Consider the following 19,650-nt stretch of genomic DNA (forward strand, 5'->3'; position numbering starts at 1 on the left):
TGTTTAGGCTACATAAAGGACAACTTCCACATTTGTAACTCCTCATACCACAACAGGTTTAGAAGATGGGGTGATGAGAGGCCATTGAAGATGGAAGAGTCGTGTGACTTGAGGAGCTTATTGCTCTTTAGCTTTCTGAGACACCCATGTCTGGGGCTTTTTAAGCTTTGGAAAGATGACCAAAATTTCTATGGAATAAATGCTGCTCAGGATTGTAAAGTCTTGGATATTAATTATAACTCTGACTTTACTGCCTTCTGGAGCAATCTTCTGCTGTGACATCATAATAAGAATATAGCTGTATAATAAGCCTCTAAGGTTAACTACGATGAATGCTGCATAGAAAAATACATTACCCAGTCTAAAGTTGTCAAGTGGTCTTCAATGTAATATGTTGCAATATGCAGACATGGTAGAAGTTTAATGCTCACAGTTGGAGAGAATTTAGTCATGGAATTTCATAACAAAAGTTAGCTGTGCAAGAAGCATTCTTTTGAAGATGCTAAAAGGTTTCAATTTGAGGAGTCAAACAGTAACTATTCTGAAAAATGTGGATATATTGCAAATCAAATTGCAAATCGTTGCAAATCAAAATCCAGTTCAAGGAAATTAGCCTATATCCATGCAAAATCATAATTTGCAATGAAAGGTCAAACAATATACTGGAAGAATTGGATAGGAGGTGAAAGTTTTAAGCCTTTGAATCTCTATAATAAATGAAGTCTGGTAGGTTAATAGTGCTACAGACCACATCACAGCTAGCAAAGAGAGACACAGGCAGTACTTAATGCTAACAGTCCTTTGTAAAAAGATCTCCTGGAAAAGACCTTAAAATTCCCAAGTGATATTTTATATGAATGTCAGGATTCAGAAGTATAATATGTGTAAGAAATAATAACGTCATTAAAAATTGTTCTGGGAGTTCTTCATGGAGCCATTTAAATTTACTACTTTTATTGAAAAAATGAAGCCATCTCAAAAATGTGCTAGAGGAGGGCCTGGGTACAAATGCCTTTGTGTGTAGTTTTCCTCATGAGCAGTACATTTGATACATCCTGAGTTGTTGGTGGGCAGTGGCTGCTGGGTCCCAAGAGTCTCTCTGCTTTGATCACACATGTGTTACAGCAGGTGAATTTTGAAAAGCTAAAATGAAATGACAGAAAATGAGAAAGGAAAGAAACTAAATGTAATCTTCACTAGAACACAAATGTTGAACAAACCTGCTGTGATATGTCTAAGTATTAGTAAAAGAAACTAATTCAAGAATATTCTTCCTGACTCTCTTTGCCTAATATATAATGAAATAAAACGTTAATTAGAAGTTATTAAAAGTTTTTGTTGAATGTGAGCTTTGTCATCACCTATGGAAATTTTCTTTAGTGGGATTTCCCAAAATCAGAGTTGTTGGAATGCCCAGTTTATGCTTCTGATTTCAGTCAGTTTTCTGTGACTGTTACCCTGAGCATCTCAGGAGCTCCTGCATTGGTCAGTGTTGGGTGTTGATGCATGGCTGATGCAGAGAGGACTGAATTCCAGGCAGCAGGTGCAGAAGGGCTCTCCATTTCCTTATAGGTTTCTTAGGCAGTGCCAACCAGCTCTGCTTTTCCTGTGACAAGATGAAAACTTGAATGGGTAGCCCAGCTGACTTCCTGTAGTCGGAGGCAGGTTCTGTCCTTCCCTGGTAGTTCCAGACATCTGCAGTGTAAAGCAGAAACCTGGAGCAGCCTGTCAGCTGAACCTCCCACTGCTCACTGGGGTTTGATTCCAGGAGGAAGTGCTGGGGTTGGTGGAATTCCGTCCTATCTCAGCACAATGAAAAGACATTTTCACTGCTTAAAATGTCAAAAAAATACTGACATTACTGCGGGTTGTTTCTGGGAAGCAGGAAAGGCAAGGTTGGTGTGTGTTCTTCTATGTGCTTGTTTTGTGCAAGCAAGGCTTCCACCCAGCTGGGAGACATCCTAATAGCCACATTAACATACTTTAGTTTCAAAATTAGATACTCTGAATTCAGCAGGATTTAACAAAATTTTTCCGAAAATGCAGTAGGATGCTAGAAACAAAGCTGTTCCTGTATTGTGAATGGAAAAATATATGAATTTTAGTTTCAGGTTACTGCTTGGGTTATTTTTCATGCCTTAGCTTTTTTTTCAGAAAATATAAGGGTTGCTGCTATGTTCCTAGCATGTTTCTGATGCAAGAAAACAGAGCATGAGCAGCAATTGTAGAGAAATTTTCTATAATAATTTTTGAAAGGCTTAGAATAATTTGGTACATGTTGATATAGTTCATCTAGAGATAAATTGTATGGTGTTATGTTCTCTAAAAGCTTGGAGTTTGGTATTTTTAGGAAGCAGTGATCCCAGCACTGGCTTACTTCTTAAGAACAATGAAATATGCTTGGAAGGAAGGCAGTCAGAATTTGTTGCTTTAATTTGCATACATATGTCCTGGGTTCAGCAGTAGCAGTAATTTTTCTCCTTTTTAGTAGCTGGTGCAGTGCTGTGTTTTTGACTTTCAGCCTGGGAACAAAGCTGGTAACACCAATGTTTTTAGTTGTTGTTAAGTAATGCTTTCTCCAACTAAGGACTTTTCAGTCTCATGCTCTGCCAGGGAGGAGGGGAAGTCCTCCATACCAGAGAGGCTTTAACCGTTTGGCTTGCTTAATTGCAGTATGTTTCACATTCGTGAATAACCTGGGCAATAGTGTCCATTGTTAAGTCCACCCCTTGATCACTGGCCCATCTGTATGTTGCATCTCTGCCCTGATGGCCTGAAGTGTCATAGGCCCACCACGGCAAAAATAATTCACCCTTATGTTGCCAATCTAAGTCCATCTGAGCCACTTCCATCTTAGCAGCTTTATCCACTCGTTGGTTGTTCTGGTGTTCCTCAGTAGCCCAACTCTTGGGTAAATGAGCATCTACATGGCTTACCTTCACCACCAGCTTCTGCACTCGGGCAGCGATATCTTGCCACAGTGCAGCAGCCCAGATGGGTTTACCTCTGCGTTGCCAGTTACTCTGCTTCCATTGCTGCAACCACCCCCACAGGGCATTTGCCACCATCCGAGTCAGTATAAAGTACTGTCCACTTTTCTCATTCAGCAATGTCCAAGGCCAGCTGGATGGCTTTCACCTTGGAAAACTGACTTTATTCACCCTCTTCTTCAGCAGTTTCTGCAACTTGTCGTCGAGGGCTCCATACAGCTGCCTTCCATCTCTGACGCCTCCAAAGCACTGGAGGGACCCACTGGCATAGATACTTGCCAATACTATTCCACACACAGTGCCACTCATGACTGTCCAGCCTCAGGGAAGATCTCTTGGTAGTATTCTTATATAGTCATATAACCTTAGACAAGACCCAAGCCAGACCCTGCTTAGCCTTTGAGATTGGACAAGATCAGGTGTTCTCAGGGTGGTCACACCATAGGCAAAACATAGAGATTCTTAAAAGAAACAGAAGAAAATGTTTCTGTGTTTAGATAGAAAAAAAATCCTGCTGCTCTCTGCAGCTCTTGCAGTATTCAAACTGAATCACTTCTGATTTGAACTGGTGCTTTGCAAGAGTAAGAACTATTTGGATTTTGTCCATATTTTTATGAAGTTTAAAAAAGAAATTGCACCCTCTAAGTTATTCAAATGATGTGAATTAAAACCCATAACTTAAATACAACAGTAGATACCTACCAGGTTGTCCCAGATAAACTTAGCACTGGTCTGTGAGGTGACATTACTCCTAAGACTGTAGTGGAAATGCACACTGAAAGCTCTTTGCTTGCGTGGTAGGTGATGGGTTAGGTCCTGATCCTTCTTTTTGTTCCCTATTAGCAGTTTCCGATAGACATTTGGCAGAATTTTTCAAGACCATATGGTATGAGGGCATATGACAGCTGTTTTTTCCAAGGGCTAATTCTGATCTGCACTTGCTGTGATGTCATGCATGAATGTTGCATCCAAAGCCTGGCATGTTAGAGTTTTTCCTGAAAAGTTCTCACTGATTTCAGTGATAAGTATTTCACCCTGTGAAATTTTTGCTTGCAATTGGTATTATCCAGCCTATTTTTGTTTGCATTCCAGGCAATGTAGTAGCCATTAGAACAATGAACAAAATTTGCTCATACTGATATAATTTGCTGTGTTATTTTTTTCCTTCCAGATGTTGACAGAAACATCTTCTGTTACAGCAGCAGAGCTGCGTTCAAAACCAAGTCCTTTTTGTGAATTAATGCCATCAGCCAAAAGAGCCCTCCTGTCCAGGCAGGCTGTGTTTATCCTTGGTACACTGGGTGCTGCATTGCTAGTGCTGGGGTGAATTGCATTCTTCCACAAGTGGCAGTCCACTTTTGAAAGGAGAAAATAAGAGCAGGTCAACCAACCTGATCACAGGTAGTCAAGAAATCAATCCTTCTGACTTGAGATACAGACAGAACATTTTGCATCTGATTTGTAAGAGTTGTTTGATAGAGTAAGAGTCATTCATTCAAAGCAAGAGCTGGTAATTCTACATTTGGACAAGATTAAAAAAAATGCCTGCAGAAGGTGGTTTGTCTTTTCATCCTTGAGGATGATCTCACAGTATCATCAGGTTTGGTGCATGCTAGCTACTGTTTTGCTCCCAGGTAAGTAATTCTGTGCAATGACTATAAGGTTGGGTTATAATTCCTGTCATAAAGTTAGATCTCATAAAAACCAGTATAGCAGACAAGGCTAAATCCTATTTATTAAAAGCAATCTCAGTCTTTTAATGTTGCATGGCATTCTTTTAAATAACTCTTTAATAGTGAATGTTACTTGACCTACTTTGAGTCAAGGGTTGGATTGCTGACGGCCCCTCCAACCAGAAGTATTCTGTGATTACTTTCTCTTTCCTCTTCCTTTTGTAGCCCTGTTCTCAACTTATTGCTGCTAGAGAAAGGTTTGATTCAGAGAGGAATATAAGCTGCTCTCTTCCATACATTTCTAACTGCATATTTGCATATTATCTTTTTAATGTAATTTACATGACCGATATCCTATGATTCCACTCCAGAAATAGTTACATTTGGACTACTGTGTTTTAATTGGCAGTTTCCTTTTCCTTATGAATCTGTTAGAAAAAAAGGTGAAATTTAATGTTAGAAATAATTATATTGAATGTTTGCAGATCAATAGCAGGCCTTTATATATTGTAATTTTGCTGTTCTGTACCTTAGTTTATCATTTTGTACCTTAGTTGTAACTTTGCTGTTCTGTACCTTAGTTGTAATTTAGGCATGGGTGGATTTAAGTATTGTAAAACCTTATCTAAGCAGAATATGCAGACTGACCAGAGGCAGCCAAGTGAAAACAAGAGAATGCTGGCATCCACATAATGGCTGGGGCCTGTCCAAAGAACAGACAGGTGAAAAGGACAAAGCGAGGAAGACTCCTTACTTCATCAGGATGACCACTAGAGGGGGACTATGCAAGTGCAGAAGAGGCTGATGTCGTAATGGACTGATGAGGCAATCCCTGATGCATATGTATTAGTTAAGGTAGCAATTTAGGTTGAATATGCATTAATTGCGAAACTTTTGATGTATAAATTGTGAGCGCGATGTGACAAGGTCGAAGCCAGATTTGGGCAAGTGCCCCTGGTTTCCCAGTGCTGCAATAAAGCACCTCATATAACCATTCCAGTGGTTATATGTCTGTTCTTACACTAACAAATCTGTTACCATCACATAAACTGCCATGCTGTTTCTTGTAGTCATGACTATTTATCAAGTTTACAGTATGCAAGTGGCTTGCTGCATCTTATGAGTGGAGAAATACAGAATATTTCTAATGTGCTCTTTAGATCATATTTTTATAGATTCATAGAACCTTCTCTAGCTCTGTTCAGGCATTTTGTTTCTTTTTCTGAATAGTGATTTTTCTGTTCCATGCACATCCAAGAAATAGACTAGAATTAAATACTCTATACTGCAAAAAGAAGCCAGTTGGATTACTGGGAACTGCTGCCATCCATCTGGGACTAGAATTCATTTCTCAGGTGCTTCTCTTTACCATCTAAAGGTCATTTTACAGATTAACCAAAGAACACCAAGAAATGAGATTATGAACTCAGAATTGTGGCAGTGGTGAATTTGACGGTATCGGCTCTAATGCATGACCTTGGTGTTTTTGTACTCCTCACTTTGTGGCTCCAGTCTAAAACTATTCTATCCAAATGAACATCAGAAGTCATATCTGATTTCAGTGACAGTTCTTGCTCCAGACCAGGTTTAACCGGTGTTTTGGTCACATTATTGTAGTCATAATATAATCAGTAACAGTTCTTGAACAGGAAGCAGTCATACACAGTAAGCTGCAGTGGAATAGTGCTCCTGCTGAGATTAATTCAAGCATCCAACAAACAGAAAGTCAGGTGGAACAGTTAAGAATATATAGTTACAAATCTGTGTTTAAAGATATTCAGAAGATTTAAACACCTTTCTGCTGAAAGGGTTGTTAAGTATTGCCATGAAGAGATGGATACATAGCAGCCTCTGTCCCCTTGCATTGTTGTTTGTATGGCAGTTGGTAACTATTGGCAGTGCTTGGAAAGTCCCTATTCTACTTTCAGCTTGTGTTTTAATATTTGCTGGTATAAGCACATACACACAGCTGGCTTTTATTGTCGATTGTGAGCTTTCTAATTTGGGGATTTTATAAGCTAAGAAAAGAAATTTTGTGCTTTTTTTTTTAGTCCCGTCTTGCTGCTTCCACTTAAATTCATTAAACAGCTGGAAGGAGTGTTCACCTGGGAGATTTTTTCTTCCCCTCTTATGATGTTAACACTTACCTTTAGTAATCTCTACTCTGTTCTTAGAGGTAAGCATGTGGGTCTCTCCCATTGTTAGGGGAATGGAAGGGCCATGTTAAATTCCTTTGTTGCAATGAATCTGTTGACACGAACATAGATCTATGGATATCAGCTGCCTCATAGTCACTCAGTGATGTGGATGAGTTCTTGCATCTGCTCTGAGTTCTCTCGGCTCCATATGGGCCATAGCTCCAACTGCAGAATCAGAGCCCCAGGGAAATCATGCAGTGTGTCATGGTGTAAGCCCAGCTGGTAACTCAGAACCACACAGCCACTTGCTCGCTCCTCCCCTTTCTCCTACCCCCTTGCTCTGGGGAGGAGAATCGAAAGAATGTGACTCCCAAAGGTTGAGATGACAACAGTCCAGAACTAGGTGATCTTAAGGTCCTTTCCAACCCTAACTATTCTATGATTCTAAGGTATAACAAAAACCACTACTGCTACCACCAATAATAGTAATGATAAGGGAAATAACAAGGGGAGAGAATACAACCTCTCACCACCCGCCGACAGATACCCAGCACGACTGAGCAGTGGTCTAGCCCTTCCAGGTAACTGCCCCAAGTTCTACATTCTGGGCATGATGTGCTGTGGTATGGAATACCTCTTTGGCGAGTTTGGGTCAGGTGTTCTGTCTCTGCTTCCTCCTGGCTTCCCCTCCTCCCTGGCAGAACCTGAGACTCAGAAAGTCCTTGGTCAGAGTAAACATTACTGAGCAACAACTAAAAACATCAGTGTTATCAGCGCTGTACCCAGGCTGAAAGTCAAAAACACAGCGCTGCACCAGCTACTAAGAAGGAGAAAAATTACTGCTACTGCTGAACCCAGGACACAGTGTTAGTGTGCTGTACTGGGATTTGGGAGATCTAGGCTCTGTTCCTCCACCTTCTGCAGCTTCCAGTCTGACCTTGCAGATTCATGTGGCATCTCAGTTTGTCTCCCTGTCTTGCAAAGTGTTGTGAGACGTTCTGCTGCTAGAATGGGGGCTCAGTGATACTTATGTCAGGATGCATCTTAGGACAGAAATGAGTACTGTCTTTGAACAGCACTCAGTAAATAATAAAAAAAATAAAAGGGATTTACAGCCCTTATTATAAAGACATTACTATAAAGGAATAGTTTTAACAAAAATAACAGATGTAATATTTCTTTCTCCAATATCACCCTCCTCCATAACATGGTGTTCCGCTGTCACAGTTTCCAAAAGATGATTTTTATTGTTCTTCCCATACTTTGGGGATTTTTTAAGATGTAGCAGTATTTCTACTTAATGATGGAAGGGTGATATCCCACTTTCAGGGCTGGGATTAGAACTATGCATCATTTAGAAAGAAAACAAAATGAACCCAGCTAGTGTACTTGTCTACCTGGTCACTCAAGGAATAGTTGCTGGCATGGGTCTCTTCTGCAAAGCCTGTATTGTGCTGGGAGGTGTGCTAGTTTACTGATTACTATTTTGAAGTGCCTTATTTGCTGGTACATGGTTCTTATGCTGGCAGTTCCCAGGACCCTACAACCAACAAGAGGATTCACTGAAGTGTCCACCTGACCTCTTTCCATATATAGACATGATGTTTATGAGAGGATCTGAGAGCAGATCAAAGCAGCTCCCATCAAACCCTTTGAAAGCCATGTGTGCTACCCACTCCTTTGTACTAGATGCTCCTGGGCAATCAAAAGAGCATGTGTTTGTGTGTAGGGACCGAGGCCCCTACAGAAAAAATGCATGTTTTTCTCCTGCTTTACTGTTGGAGAGGGGTGCTGTTCATGTGCTAGACTAAAGAAATCTTTGGTTTGTAGCAAAAGGTGTGAGCTGGAATGAGTTGTTGTAGGCCTCATGTATCTTAATAGACCTCAGGAGGTCTGACACTACTTTGGATTTTTGTATGCAAGGGATGTGGCTCTTCATTATCATGTGAAAATTCATTACGGTGTCTGGCTTTACATGTGAATAGCCTGAACTTCTGAGATTAGATTGTGCATCTCTATCAACAATACAAGTTAGGTATAGTAATGAAGGAAAAGGACTGTGCGGCTTTTTTGTTTCTGAGGTCTGTCCAAGTCAATTCCTTGCATTACATTGGTAATTTCCCTTGGGTGGTTTATCTATTACCAGATAACTTGAGCTTATTAAATACGTGTGCACAGCAGGCTCTCCTTATCTGTTTGTACATTGTTGCCCTCTGTTGCAGACATTCTGTATACACATGTGCATTACAAATTACATGCCTCTATCTGGTTATAAATATTTTCCATTTGGAATTATCTGCTGCTGCTACAGAGACGAGAGGTGATCACTTGAGCATGGAAGATAAGGGGCCAAAGGAATGGAGAATAAAAATTATGAAGCTCTGAACTGCATATGAAATAAGTGACAATCCAGCATACTATTAGATAAAGTGCTGCCAACAGTTCTCCTTATATGCCTAGCTGCTGCCATGAATTCAAGTAATTACATGGATTCAGTTTGTATGCCTACACAGTGACTGAGGGGGAGGAGGGGCTTGGGTTTTGTTTATTTTTTTTCAGCAAACCTGGTGTAACAGGCTTTATTATTTACCAGAAAGAAAGTTAGCTATGTTAATACGTTTTGTTTGTCCGATGGCTATGAAATTGTTATTGGAAGAGTGGAAAAGCAGCTCTTCCTGTTCCTAAGACTTTGGGCCACAAATAATCAGATACAGAAGATGCAAAAACCTTGGTTTAATTGGTTAGTGTGAATTCTGTCTGTTTTCCAGCTTACTTGCTTTTCATGCAGAAGGAAGATGTAACTGATAAGATGCTCCTGGTATGGCAGTAGCTCTCACTGTGTACTGACTTTTTGTCTCGGCCAGTTGTCTGTTCTGCCTTCGTGCAAAGCAGTGGATCCCATTCTGACCTACTGCACAGGGTGTTTGGGAAGGCCCTGGAATCGTTGCCAGGAGTAAACTGACAAGTGGACTCTTGAACTCAAAGTGGGCAGCAGCTTTGCTGTATTTCTTCAGCTGCTGTAATGATTTGCCTGTAAATGTGTCCTTTATGTTCCCAGAAAATATCCAGCATGGTTCTTTACCTGAGGACCAGTGTGCCTTCTAGGCAGCTCAATGAACACACAAAGCTAGAGCATAAAAGTAATGAATTGGGACGATTTTGCCCCTTTCATATAATGTGTCAGTCCACAATTTTTGCCACAGGGAGGACAACTGTTACATTAAACCCCATTCTGTATTGAAGAATAATTTCTTTCCCTTCACAGTAAAAAAAAACATGCTTGTGCCAAGTGCTAAGGTTAAAGAGGGACATGGTAAATCCTGGCCTTTGATGTGGAAATATGCATTTCCCTAAAGGTAAAAGCACAAGGTTTGCAGAGATGGCAATAACATCCAGTGTGCATTCTGCTGCACCAGAGTCATCAGGGATTTTTAGACTTTAGAAAATGCATAAAGTTACGAGTTTAGTTAGTTATTTTTCACTTTAGCTCCATTGATAAAATTTAAGCTAAGAAGAAGAGTTTTTAAAAGCCGGTAAAATGCGTCTGTCTCAGCAAAGCATGTGTCGGACTTCACAAGTGTAATTGTTCTGAGAGATACGAAGACTCACTTAAGCACAGAGAATGGGAGTACATTAAAGCATGAAAGTTATTGAAAGTGAGGCTTAATTCACTGTTCTTTAAGCTACTTCTCTATGAATGGGAGGCAGTAATTTATTATTTATGACAACACTGTTTGTATCAATAACTTTAAAATTTGAAGTCTGGGGACAGATTCCCAGCTGCTGTAGGACACTGGAGTAAGGGGCTAAGGCACCTTATTTCATTGAGGAGCTAGCCTGATAACTTCCCAGTTTAGGGAGGGTAGAGGCATACAAAGCGTAGGCCACTTGGATGTGACGAGATGAAGAGCATGGTGTGTAGGTGGTTTTCTCTTTGAGAAACTCCCTGGGGCATATGAGAGAAATCTTTTGCTTATTATCTGGCTTGCTGCAACCCCTTCAAAGAAGAGGCAGTACTGTGGTCCAGATTGCCCCTCTAGGACTGACCACTCACACAAGCCAAGCACACTGCAGTACTGTAAGGAGAACATTTACCAGGGCCAGTATCAAGTTGCTGTTCTCTCAGACCATATCCTGAAAGGGAGATGACTTGTGAAGGGATTTGTATGACCTGAATGATCCCTTCACATATGATCTCTGTAGATGTGGGATGGCTGTTATCTTCTGAATCCTTATGTCCCCTGCTTCCATCCTGCCCTGCTTCTGCCACTTCCTAAGATCACAAAGTTGCATGAATTATTTAGGACTGCTTTGTCATGATGAATAGGGAAATTTGAAAAAATATTTGTAAGGTTGTTTAAAAACAATCTCTTAGAAATATTATAACTTAATTATGTTAATATTAAACATAATTAGGGCACATTAATTATGCTTTTTACATTTCTGAGGAGAGTTGTGTTGTGCTTTCCAGACACCTGTACCGCATAGAGACAGGTGGTGGAGTGCACATAGACAAGCACCAGATCACCATGTTCCTGTTCCTTACATGGCTATTCTTTCTCTGCAATTGCAGACACTCTTTCAGCCTAGTCAAATTGAGTCCTTATTTGAGAGCTTCTGCGCTGAAAGGCAAACACATCTATCTTTATATGCCTGTTTGTTTCCATAATTAGAAATTGAATCAACAGTGTATTGAAGATGACACATTTGCTCATTCCCTTTCTTCTCCCTATGGTGGCATAAAGCAGCAAAGCACAATAACTAATGAAAAAGACTGTTTATTATTCAAGGCAACATATCTAAAGTGGGAAAAAACAGAGCATGGGTTAAAAATACATTGCTGAAGACCATCAGTGCTGTCACAGACTGTATGATCAGTTCTAGGGGGAGAATCCCGTTATTCAGTCCAGCTGGGCAGGATGTTCTAAAACTGTCAAAGACAATTGAACTCAGATTTCTCATGCAGAACTCAGAAAAATGTGGAATACGTGGAAAAAACCTAATTTAAAGTGTCCTGCTTAGGGCATCTTTAATATTCTTCCAAAAATAGTGATTTTTTTAGCTTCGTTTACATGTCTGCTATATCCTGTGGCTGACTGAAAATGGTGTCTTTTTTAGTAGACTTTTCTTCTGTGAGAGTCTGCCATATAGGCTTTATAACACAAAGGGTGTGCAGAACACTCTGCTCAGCTCTCTGCCTGTGCAAAACAAGGCTAATCTGTTTTAAATAAGACAGGCCAGAAGATGCCTGACTGCAAAATACTTAGTTGTCACTGCTTGTGGGCCAGTATTGAGGATTAGGTAAAATGCAGCACATTCCTTTGCCTCCTGAGGCTGATACTGAAGCCCAGCAATGGATTCCTCCATATTGATTGACCATGGGTAAGCCTCCAAAGTTCCCTTGAGACTCTCAGGACATTCAGAATAATTGCAGAAAGCTGCAGTGTAACCAGAAAATTAGAAGTGTGTACTGCCTAGTAAATGTCACAGCTATAATGTGCAGCTGAAGTCATGCTGGTGGCAAGCCAAGATTTGGGTTCCATTCCATTTCCACCTATTTCCACCTGGCTGTGAAAAAGATTTTGTGTTTACTCAGGCTTATAAGTCAGTCCACATTAAGAAAATTATATGACACGAGTAAGAATAACCTGCTTGCTAAAAATGAAGATGACTGAGGGAACAATGACTCTATCAAGGGTACTGATTTTCAAGTCCTTGATTAGAGCCTGCTTTTATGTATTTTGTACTCAGTGGTGATGCTGCATTGATGTGGCAAATAAAGCTTCCTGCTATTGCAAAGCTAATGAACAGCCACTTAACCAAGAACAAAGCTTTGATCTTCATGTTTTGATAGTCACCCTTCACAGTATTCGATTTTGGAAATAGAGAGCTGCACTATTTTTAGAGTGGGCACAATTTCAGTAACATAAATTCTTTTGAATCTATAGTGCTGTTAGCTAGTAGTTGGTTTGATAGTTTTGTGTTTGCTACAAATCTCTGTGTTAGGGGATGAACAATAAGAACATGGGCTTTGCACAAGCATCATAGAAAACCTGAGTATGATTTTTTTTTCACTTTGTAGAAGAAACAAAAAGTATATCGATCAATATGCAGCAAGTCTAATACAAAGTAGAATAGTGCTCTGTGCTATGTGTAAGTGCATTGTGTTGTTTATTCAAGGTGATACAATCATAGATAAACAATTTGAATAGATATTGTAGAAAATTGTAGGAATACATTGAGTCCTTTCCTGAAGTATAGATGCAGTTTAAGTACTGTGATGGGCATGGTCATCAGATTATTTCTTTTAAATTCTTGTGCTTTATGAAAAATTGTAAGTATCAGCACTTTGGTATTCTCTTTTGTGCTGAGACTTCATTTACTCAAAGGTATGTGGCATGCATGCACAGTCTTGCAGTGCTAGTGGAACCAGCTGCAAGAGCATCATGCCCAGTGGTGAATTTAAGGGGTCTCTGTACTGACCATCTTGTCCTTTCCTTCGTATCTTCAAGGAAGTAGGTCCAGTAAGGTCAAATGGGTTCTAACAGTCTTTAGAAGACCAACAGCTCTGTGCCTCTTTGTCAGCCGAAGAATGGACATAGCACCTCTTTTCCAAGGATGAACATTTCATGTGGCCAATAAAGTGTGCTTGCTTTTCATTCCCCGTTGCATTAACTATTCCAGTGTGTGTGTTGCCCTGATCTGTTCGAGTTGCCCAGTTCCCAGAGTGGTTGGCTCATCATGGGTTCAGTGCAGAAATACAGCTCTGGCACACAGCTAGGAGCAGATTGCACTGCTAATGCAAGCAAAACAATAGAAGACAAAGCCTCATTGGTTTGGTTTAAAAGAAAAACCCTGCTGTGTTTTATTGGGAAGCAATCTAGGCCAGGCAGTGTGACAGGGGTTGTACCCCCTCCCACACTGCTTACTGCTGGGTGCTGCTCCTTCCTCCACTGGGCTCCAGTGCCATCCCTTGTCTGATGCAACTCCCCCACAGCTCAGTGCCCCCAGGCACTAGGTAATGGCAAAATGCAGAGAAAAAGAAACCTGCTGTTCTCTAAAGATTAAAGTCTAAATAGACAGAAAAGAAGAAGGAAGTGTGGTGATCCCATTTCACAGAAATGGGTAATTGATTATGGAGAAGCTGAAGATTTCACAGAACTATCTAGGCAGCACTGAGCTTTTAATGCAGATTTGATGATATCCAGTTTAGCATTGTGACCACAGGAGCATTACTGTGCATCACAGCAAAGAAGTTTTTGGATTTATGGAGAGATTTGGAAGAAAGGCAACTTAATAGCACCGAGGGAATTCTGAGTGGTGCCATAACATATAATATAGCAATGCTAATAAGGAATAGTGGTGAACAATGTTTTCAGTTAATACTGCTGGTGAACAGCCTATTTCAGCTCTTCAAACTGGGTTTTCTCATGCAATGGTCTTTAAACCAGAGATATGATAGATGTTGATTTAAAAGTTATCAGACTTTAATAAGGAATGATGTCAGAGAGAACAAGCAGAATCAAGAGGATGACTCAATACAAGTTACACATCTTGTTCACTTTATTCATCACAATCACCTATATTTATATAGTTACTGATACCCCACGTGCTATTAAACACTCTTTCATTGGTTACATTGGTTTGTCCGCATATCTACCTATACATAGCTATTGGCTAAGCTAGAATTTCCATGTTAGTCTCTGCGTCTGCTTACAATAGCTCAGTGTATTATACTTTGATACATAGACAATAACTGGCTGTATTAAGATTGGATACATAATCAATAGCTTGCTGTATTAGTGGATACATGTACAGTGTAGCACACAGCAACTAAGATACAATTGGTCACATTAAGAGTATGAGAGTCCAGTCTCCAAAACTTGCTAACAGTTGACTATTGTGTCTTAACACATTCCAGTTTCTTCTTATCTTGCTTGCACTGCTACTTTTGCTTCTTTATCCATGGCTTTCTTCATTCTCAATTTGTGTTGAGCTCCACATAGGCACTTGCTGACTTAGGACTGTGGCCTGCACTCTTCATAAATGCCATCTTCTAATGCTAAAACATCGGGATTGGGCACAGTATGCCCACTGCTTTGCAGTCAGTCCACAGAATGATTCTCCTCCAGTACTTTACTGGTCTTTGTTCTGCTATACAAAGAGCAGAATTCATGGAACTTTTTAGTAGACATAAAAAAAGCGTTGTCAAATCTATAAAGAAAAATGGAAAATGGATAAATAAGTAATTTTATTCGTACTTTTTCCTTGAAATATTGGCAAAGAAAGCTCATGGTCAATAGCTGAGCATATTTTTCTGGAAATATGTGATAGTAATCTTGTTTGATGCTACAGTAACATAATATGCACTTATGAAGCTGTGGTACTTTATGATTGAGTGCTTTATTTCATGGTATGTTAATATTAAACAGTTGCAGGATTCTGATGTCAGTTATGTAGGCTAAGTAGTTAACACCTGGAATTTTTTATTACTATATAATTTATGATCCTTCTACTTTTTGTTTGCTTCCTTTTAGACTTGACCATTTCAGAATTCTCAGTAGTTAAATCAAAAGGGAGTAATTCCATGTGTGAAGACTTCTGTTTTGCTGAAAGAACACATTTTTACATCTAGTCTTTCTGGTATTGCTTAGTGGCGTCTAATTCTTTCCACAGAAGAACTCAAGGAGAAACTAAAGAAGTATGTTGATGAAGTGAATGCCCGTAAGCCTGGTTTCATCAAGGTTGTTCGACACAGCAAACAAGAGGGGCTGATTCGATCTCGAGTTAGTGGATGGAGAGTAGCCACCGCACCTGTAGTTGCTCTCTTTGATGCCCATGTGGAATTCAATGTAGGATGGTATGTCTCTCCTTGAATTTTTCTGACCACTTTTCCAAACATAGATTCATAGATACATAGATTACTGACTGTCATTTCTCTTGCACATAGAGGATGAGTTAGCATTCTGTTCGTTTTAATGAACGGTCATGGACATGAGTGTGAAAAATGTATTTGGGCTGCATAACATAATCTAGATCATTTTTATAGTGCGAGTTATCTGCTGGTCTAATTACAATGGATGTAAAATATATTGGAAAGCCCCATGTTAAAAACCTTCTCCTATAATGTAGCCCTTTGCCTATGGAGGCAAGTTAATCTTCTTTTAATTAAAAATGTTAAGTTTCCTTTATGTTCTACCTTGTAAACAAAGAAGTGTCATTCTGGCACAAAGGTTGCTGCTCTGTGCAAAAGTAACACATAACTAAAACATCTATTTTAACTTGTCCAGTCTGGATTTAATATCTCTGTTGCTCCATGAGTAAAAAAGATGGTAAAAAGGCAGGAGCTTCTGTCCCTGGGATAGATCTATTGTTAACCCTGATCTTGACCGCCTTGGTAATATTGAGAGCCAGAAGTTATCATCATTTGGTATAAATGCTTTATGATATGCAGATAATAATTTCTTCCATTCACCAGTTAACATCAAGGTTAATAATAGTGCATCTTAGATAAAATATTGCAGTGTGTTATTTTTGGTCAGATCTTGCGCTGTTGAACCTTAATCTCAAAGCAGAGGGAGCTCTGAATGGCTAACATTCAATGGCTTCTGAAATACACAGCTGCTATTTCTTTGGGGGGTTGGACTAGATGACCTTTAAAGGTTCCTTCCAGCCCAAAGTATTCTGTGATGACAATCAATGCTATGCTTCTAATTATGTAATCTTAACATTCTTTTTCTCTTTTTTTAGGGCTGAACCAGTGCTCACTAGGATAAAAGAAAACAGAAAAAGAGTGATTTCTCCATCATTTGATAATATTAAGTATGATAATTTTGAAATAGAGGAGTATCCCCTCTCAGCACAGGGGTTTGATTGGGAGCTGTGGTGCCGATACTTGAACCCTCCTAAGTCATGGTGGAAACTGGAAAACACAACTGCTCCAATAAGGTAATGTGCGACTGTGACCTAGATTAGTGTCACTGGCAATGCTCATTTAGATACAACAGATGGAGAGTGGTCTCTGCTATGTAATAGGTTTTACTGACTGTAACATTACATTAGTTAAATGTCCTTGAGCTGTCTTCTTGAGCTTTTGTCCTTGGCCCCTCACAGTCATTTAGAAAACTTCTGTTTGCAGTAGACCTTTTAAAATATGTTTCCTTGTTATTTGCATGAGGCAAAACACATAGCCTAACTAAAATGGTAGACTTGAATGCTCAGCAGCACTGCTTTCTCCAGATGTCTTGTCTGCTAATTTAGTGGTAATGGGCCAGAAACAGAATTTTCCTTACAATGCATTATATAAACAGAACTGATCTGACAGTTGTATTCTTTATAATACTGTCACATAATTTTATAGCTGTGTTATATCCTAGGAGTTAATGCTGGTCCACTGATAGTGTGTGAGCAAAGACTGTATTAGATCCTTGCTTTGGTACAATCTAGCTCTGTAATTTCTTATAATTTAGAGTACTGTTAGGTTGGTACAGAACAATACCCTTATCTCGGGGAGGGGAGTAAGTGCTTCTGAATGCTCAGCAGCTCTGCTGAGATTCCAGGACTTTCTTCTACCTGTACATTCATACCAAGAAGGACACCAGTACCTATACTCTAGGTCTTTTCAGAAAACAAGTGTGAAGACTGCTTTCACCAGCTGCAAAGCAGAACCTTAAATAGCAGTGACAGCATAAGGGGGTCACCACTACCAGTCAAGTTTCCATGCAGTCAATGTAAGGGGTATCTTTTATCCAGTTGTTCTGACTTTTCAGGCAGGTAGCTCTTCTCTGGAGGTGTCAGTTTAAACACTCAGTACTACACTGACCCACGTGTTGGTTGTTAAAACAGGACCTAAAATTGGAAAGTAAGAGATAAAACTCGCAGGTTTGCCACAGACATATGTAAAAAGTGGTGGCAATTTCCACATCATTAGAAATTATCAGTGTTAATGAACTCTGTCGACATTATGAAAATGCTTCAAATATTCTACTAAGTCCTGGAGAGGCAAACCTTCTATATGAATTATGGTGACTTTTTAAACTAGAAAATTTAAACTCATAATAAAAACCATATCTACTTTTCCATTTTACCCCAGAACTCTGTTCTATGTGAGGACTGTGGAGTGTCCTTTATGAAACCTGGATGTTTAGGTTTGTTCCCTACCCCTTTCCCTGGTGCCTTTTATTCAGTGCAGCACACTGCATGTGTATGCTGGATAGTTAAAAAAACCTCACAAAAGTTACATGTATCAGTTGCTGGCTTCTATCATACTTCCAGAGTGCTTCCAGAATTATAACAAAGGGAAGAAGGTACTACGAAAAATATTAAGAAAAAACCTCACCAAAAGCAATAGTACTTTATCATAAAGGAAGCATAATTTTTGAAATTACATTAACTGCTATTTTCTTCATTAGTAAATCCATCAGAAACAGTCTTTCATTGCTATAAAGTGGGTACTATAGCGCTTCAGATTAATAGCACAATGTTTGAAAAGTCCTTGATTAGAGTAAGCATTACTTGGCAACAAACTATAAACATCAGTGTGTTATCAGCACTGTTCTCAAACTAAAGTTGAAAACATAGCACTGCACCAGCTACTAGGAAAGAGAAAAATAACTGCTACAGCTGAACCCAGGACACATAAATGTATAGATTTCTCTAGAATTGTATAGTCTGTGATTAAGACATCCTATAGTTGTAGCTTGAATGTTCCTAGTAAAGGCAGGATGATTTTCCCTGTATTGCTAATTAATAGCCTGTTGTTATCGGAGTTCCTGATACCAGCATAATAATCAGAAAATATATTTTTAATCTTTGTCATTGTGGATTATAAGGTACGAGAAAAATGCAAAAGCTAAATGACTATATTCTCTTCCCCTGCATCTCATAACAGTAAAATTGTACTCTCTGTGCCTGAGCTCTTACTCTTACCTTCTTAAGATTGGCTCAGCATAGTAAAAGTTGGTTCATTCAGGTCATAGCATAAATAGAGCTAACTGATTTGGTAAAGATGTATGACTTGTTTAAATTTGGTTAAGGACAATGGACTAATATTACAATATGATTGTAAGGGCAGACATTTCTTCATTCTGTATTACAGAACGTTATCTGCATATTGCTACTCAAGAAATTATCTTCTTTTCCATAAACTTACAGACACAGGTTTTCTTAGCTGGAGATTAACCTGGCTTCTGTGTTAATTATCACATACAAGAAACCTGAGGACTTAGCAGGAATGAAAACTAGAATGGCTGGTGCCTCAGAAACAAAGTTGGGGCTCTTGCATCTAGTATTGCCAGCACTCAAATCTTACCTATTCTGGTGAATATGTATGTCCAGTAATTTTGAGTCTGCTTTCCTTTAATGGTGCCTATTTGCCATAAAATCAAGAATATTAGGAAACAAAGCTGAATAAATCTGTTTAAGAAACACCACCCTATGAATCCATCTTAACATACCCTTTAAATATAGTTATATCTGAATAATAAAATTGCTCATATTCTGTCTGCTAATTTTGTTTGCTGGTGGTTTATTTTTCCAGAAGTCCTGCATTGATTGGATGCTTCATAGTAGATAGAGAATACTTCCAAGAGATTGGCTTACTGGATGAAGGCATGGAAGTATACGGAGGAGAGAATGTAGAGCTGGGGATCAGGGTAAGGAACATAACAACACAACACTGGTGGCTTACACTTAAAATACAGCTTGCTTCTTACTGCAGGGCTAAAACCAGTCAAAAATGTATGAATTAGGGCATACAAAAATGCAGAGGGATCCACAGCTTTGCTACAAATTGTACTTGGCTGGGGGAAGGGGTGTGGAAAAAAAAAAGGAATAGCCAAAGAACTATCT

At 39.4% G+C, this 19,650-nt stretch overlaps 1 protein-coding gene across 2 annotated transcripts in view; it reads left to right on the forward strand.

Moving 5' to 3' along the window:
• The window catches only part of GALNT18 (polypeptide N-acetylgalactosaminyltransferase 18), a 244,699-nt gene that overhangs the window by 146,087 nt on the left and 78,962 nt on the right, over positions 1-19,650 (forward strand). For both annotated transcript variants that reach the window (XM_005141322.3, XM_031055068.2), the window contains exons 5-7: positions 15,478-15,661; positions 16,552-16,749; positions 19,340-19,454. In XM_005141322.3, coding sequence (XP_005141379.1) covers positions 15,478-15,661; positions 16,552-16,749; positions 19,340-19,454 — 497 coding nt within the window. The remainder of the gene's footprint in view (positions 1-15,477; positions 15,662-16,551; positions 16,750-19,339; positions 19,455-19,650) is intronic.

The sequence above is a fragment of the Melopsittacus undulatus genome, chromosome 4, assembly GCF_012275295.1.
Source record: "Melopsittacus undulatus isolate bMelUnd1 chromosome 4, bMelUnd1.mat.Z, whole genome shotgun sequence".
In the NCBI taxonomy this organism is placed as follows: domain Eukaryota; kingdom Metazoa; phylum Chordata; class Aves; order Psittaciformes; family Psittaculidae; genus Melopsittacus; species Melopsittacus undulatus.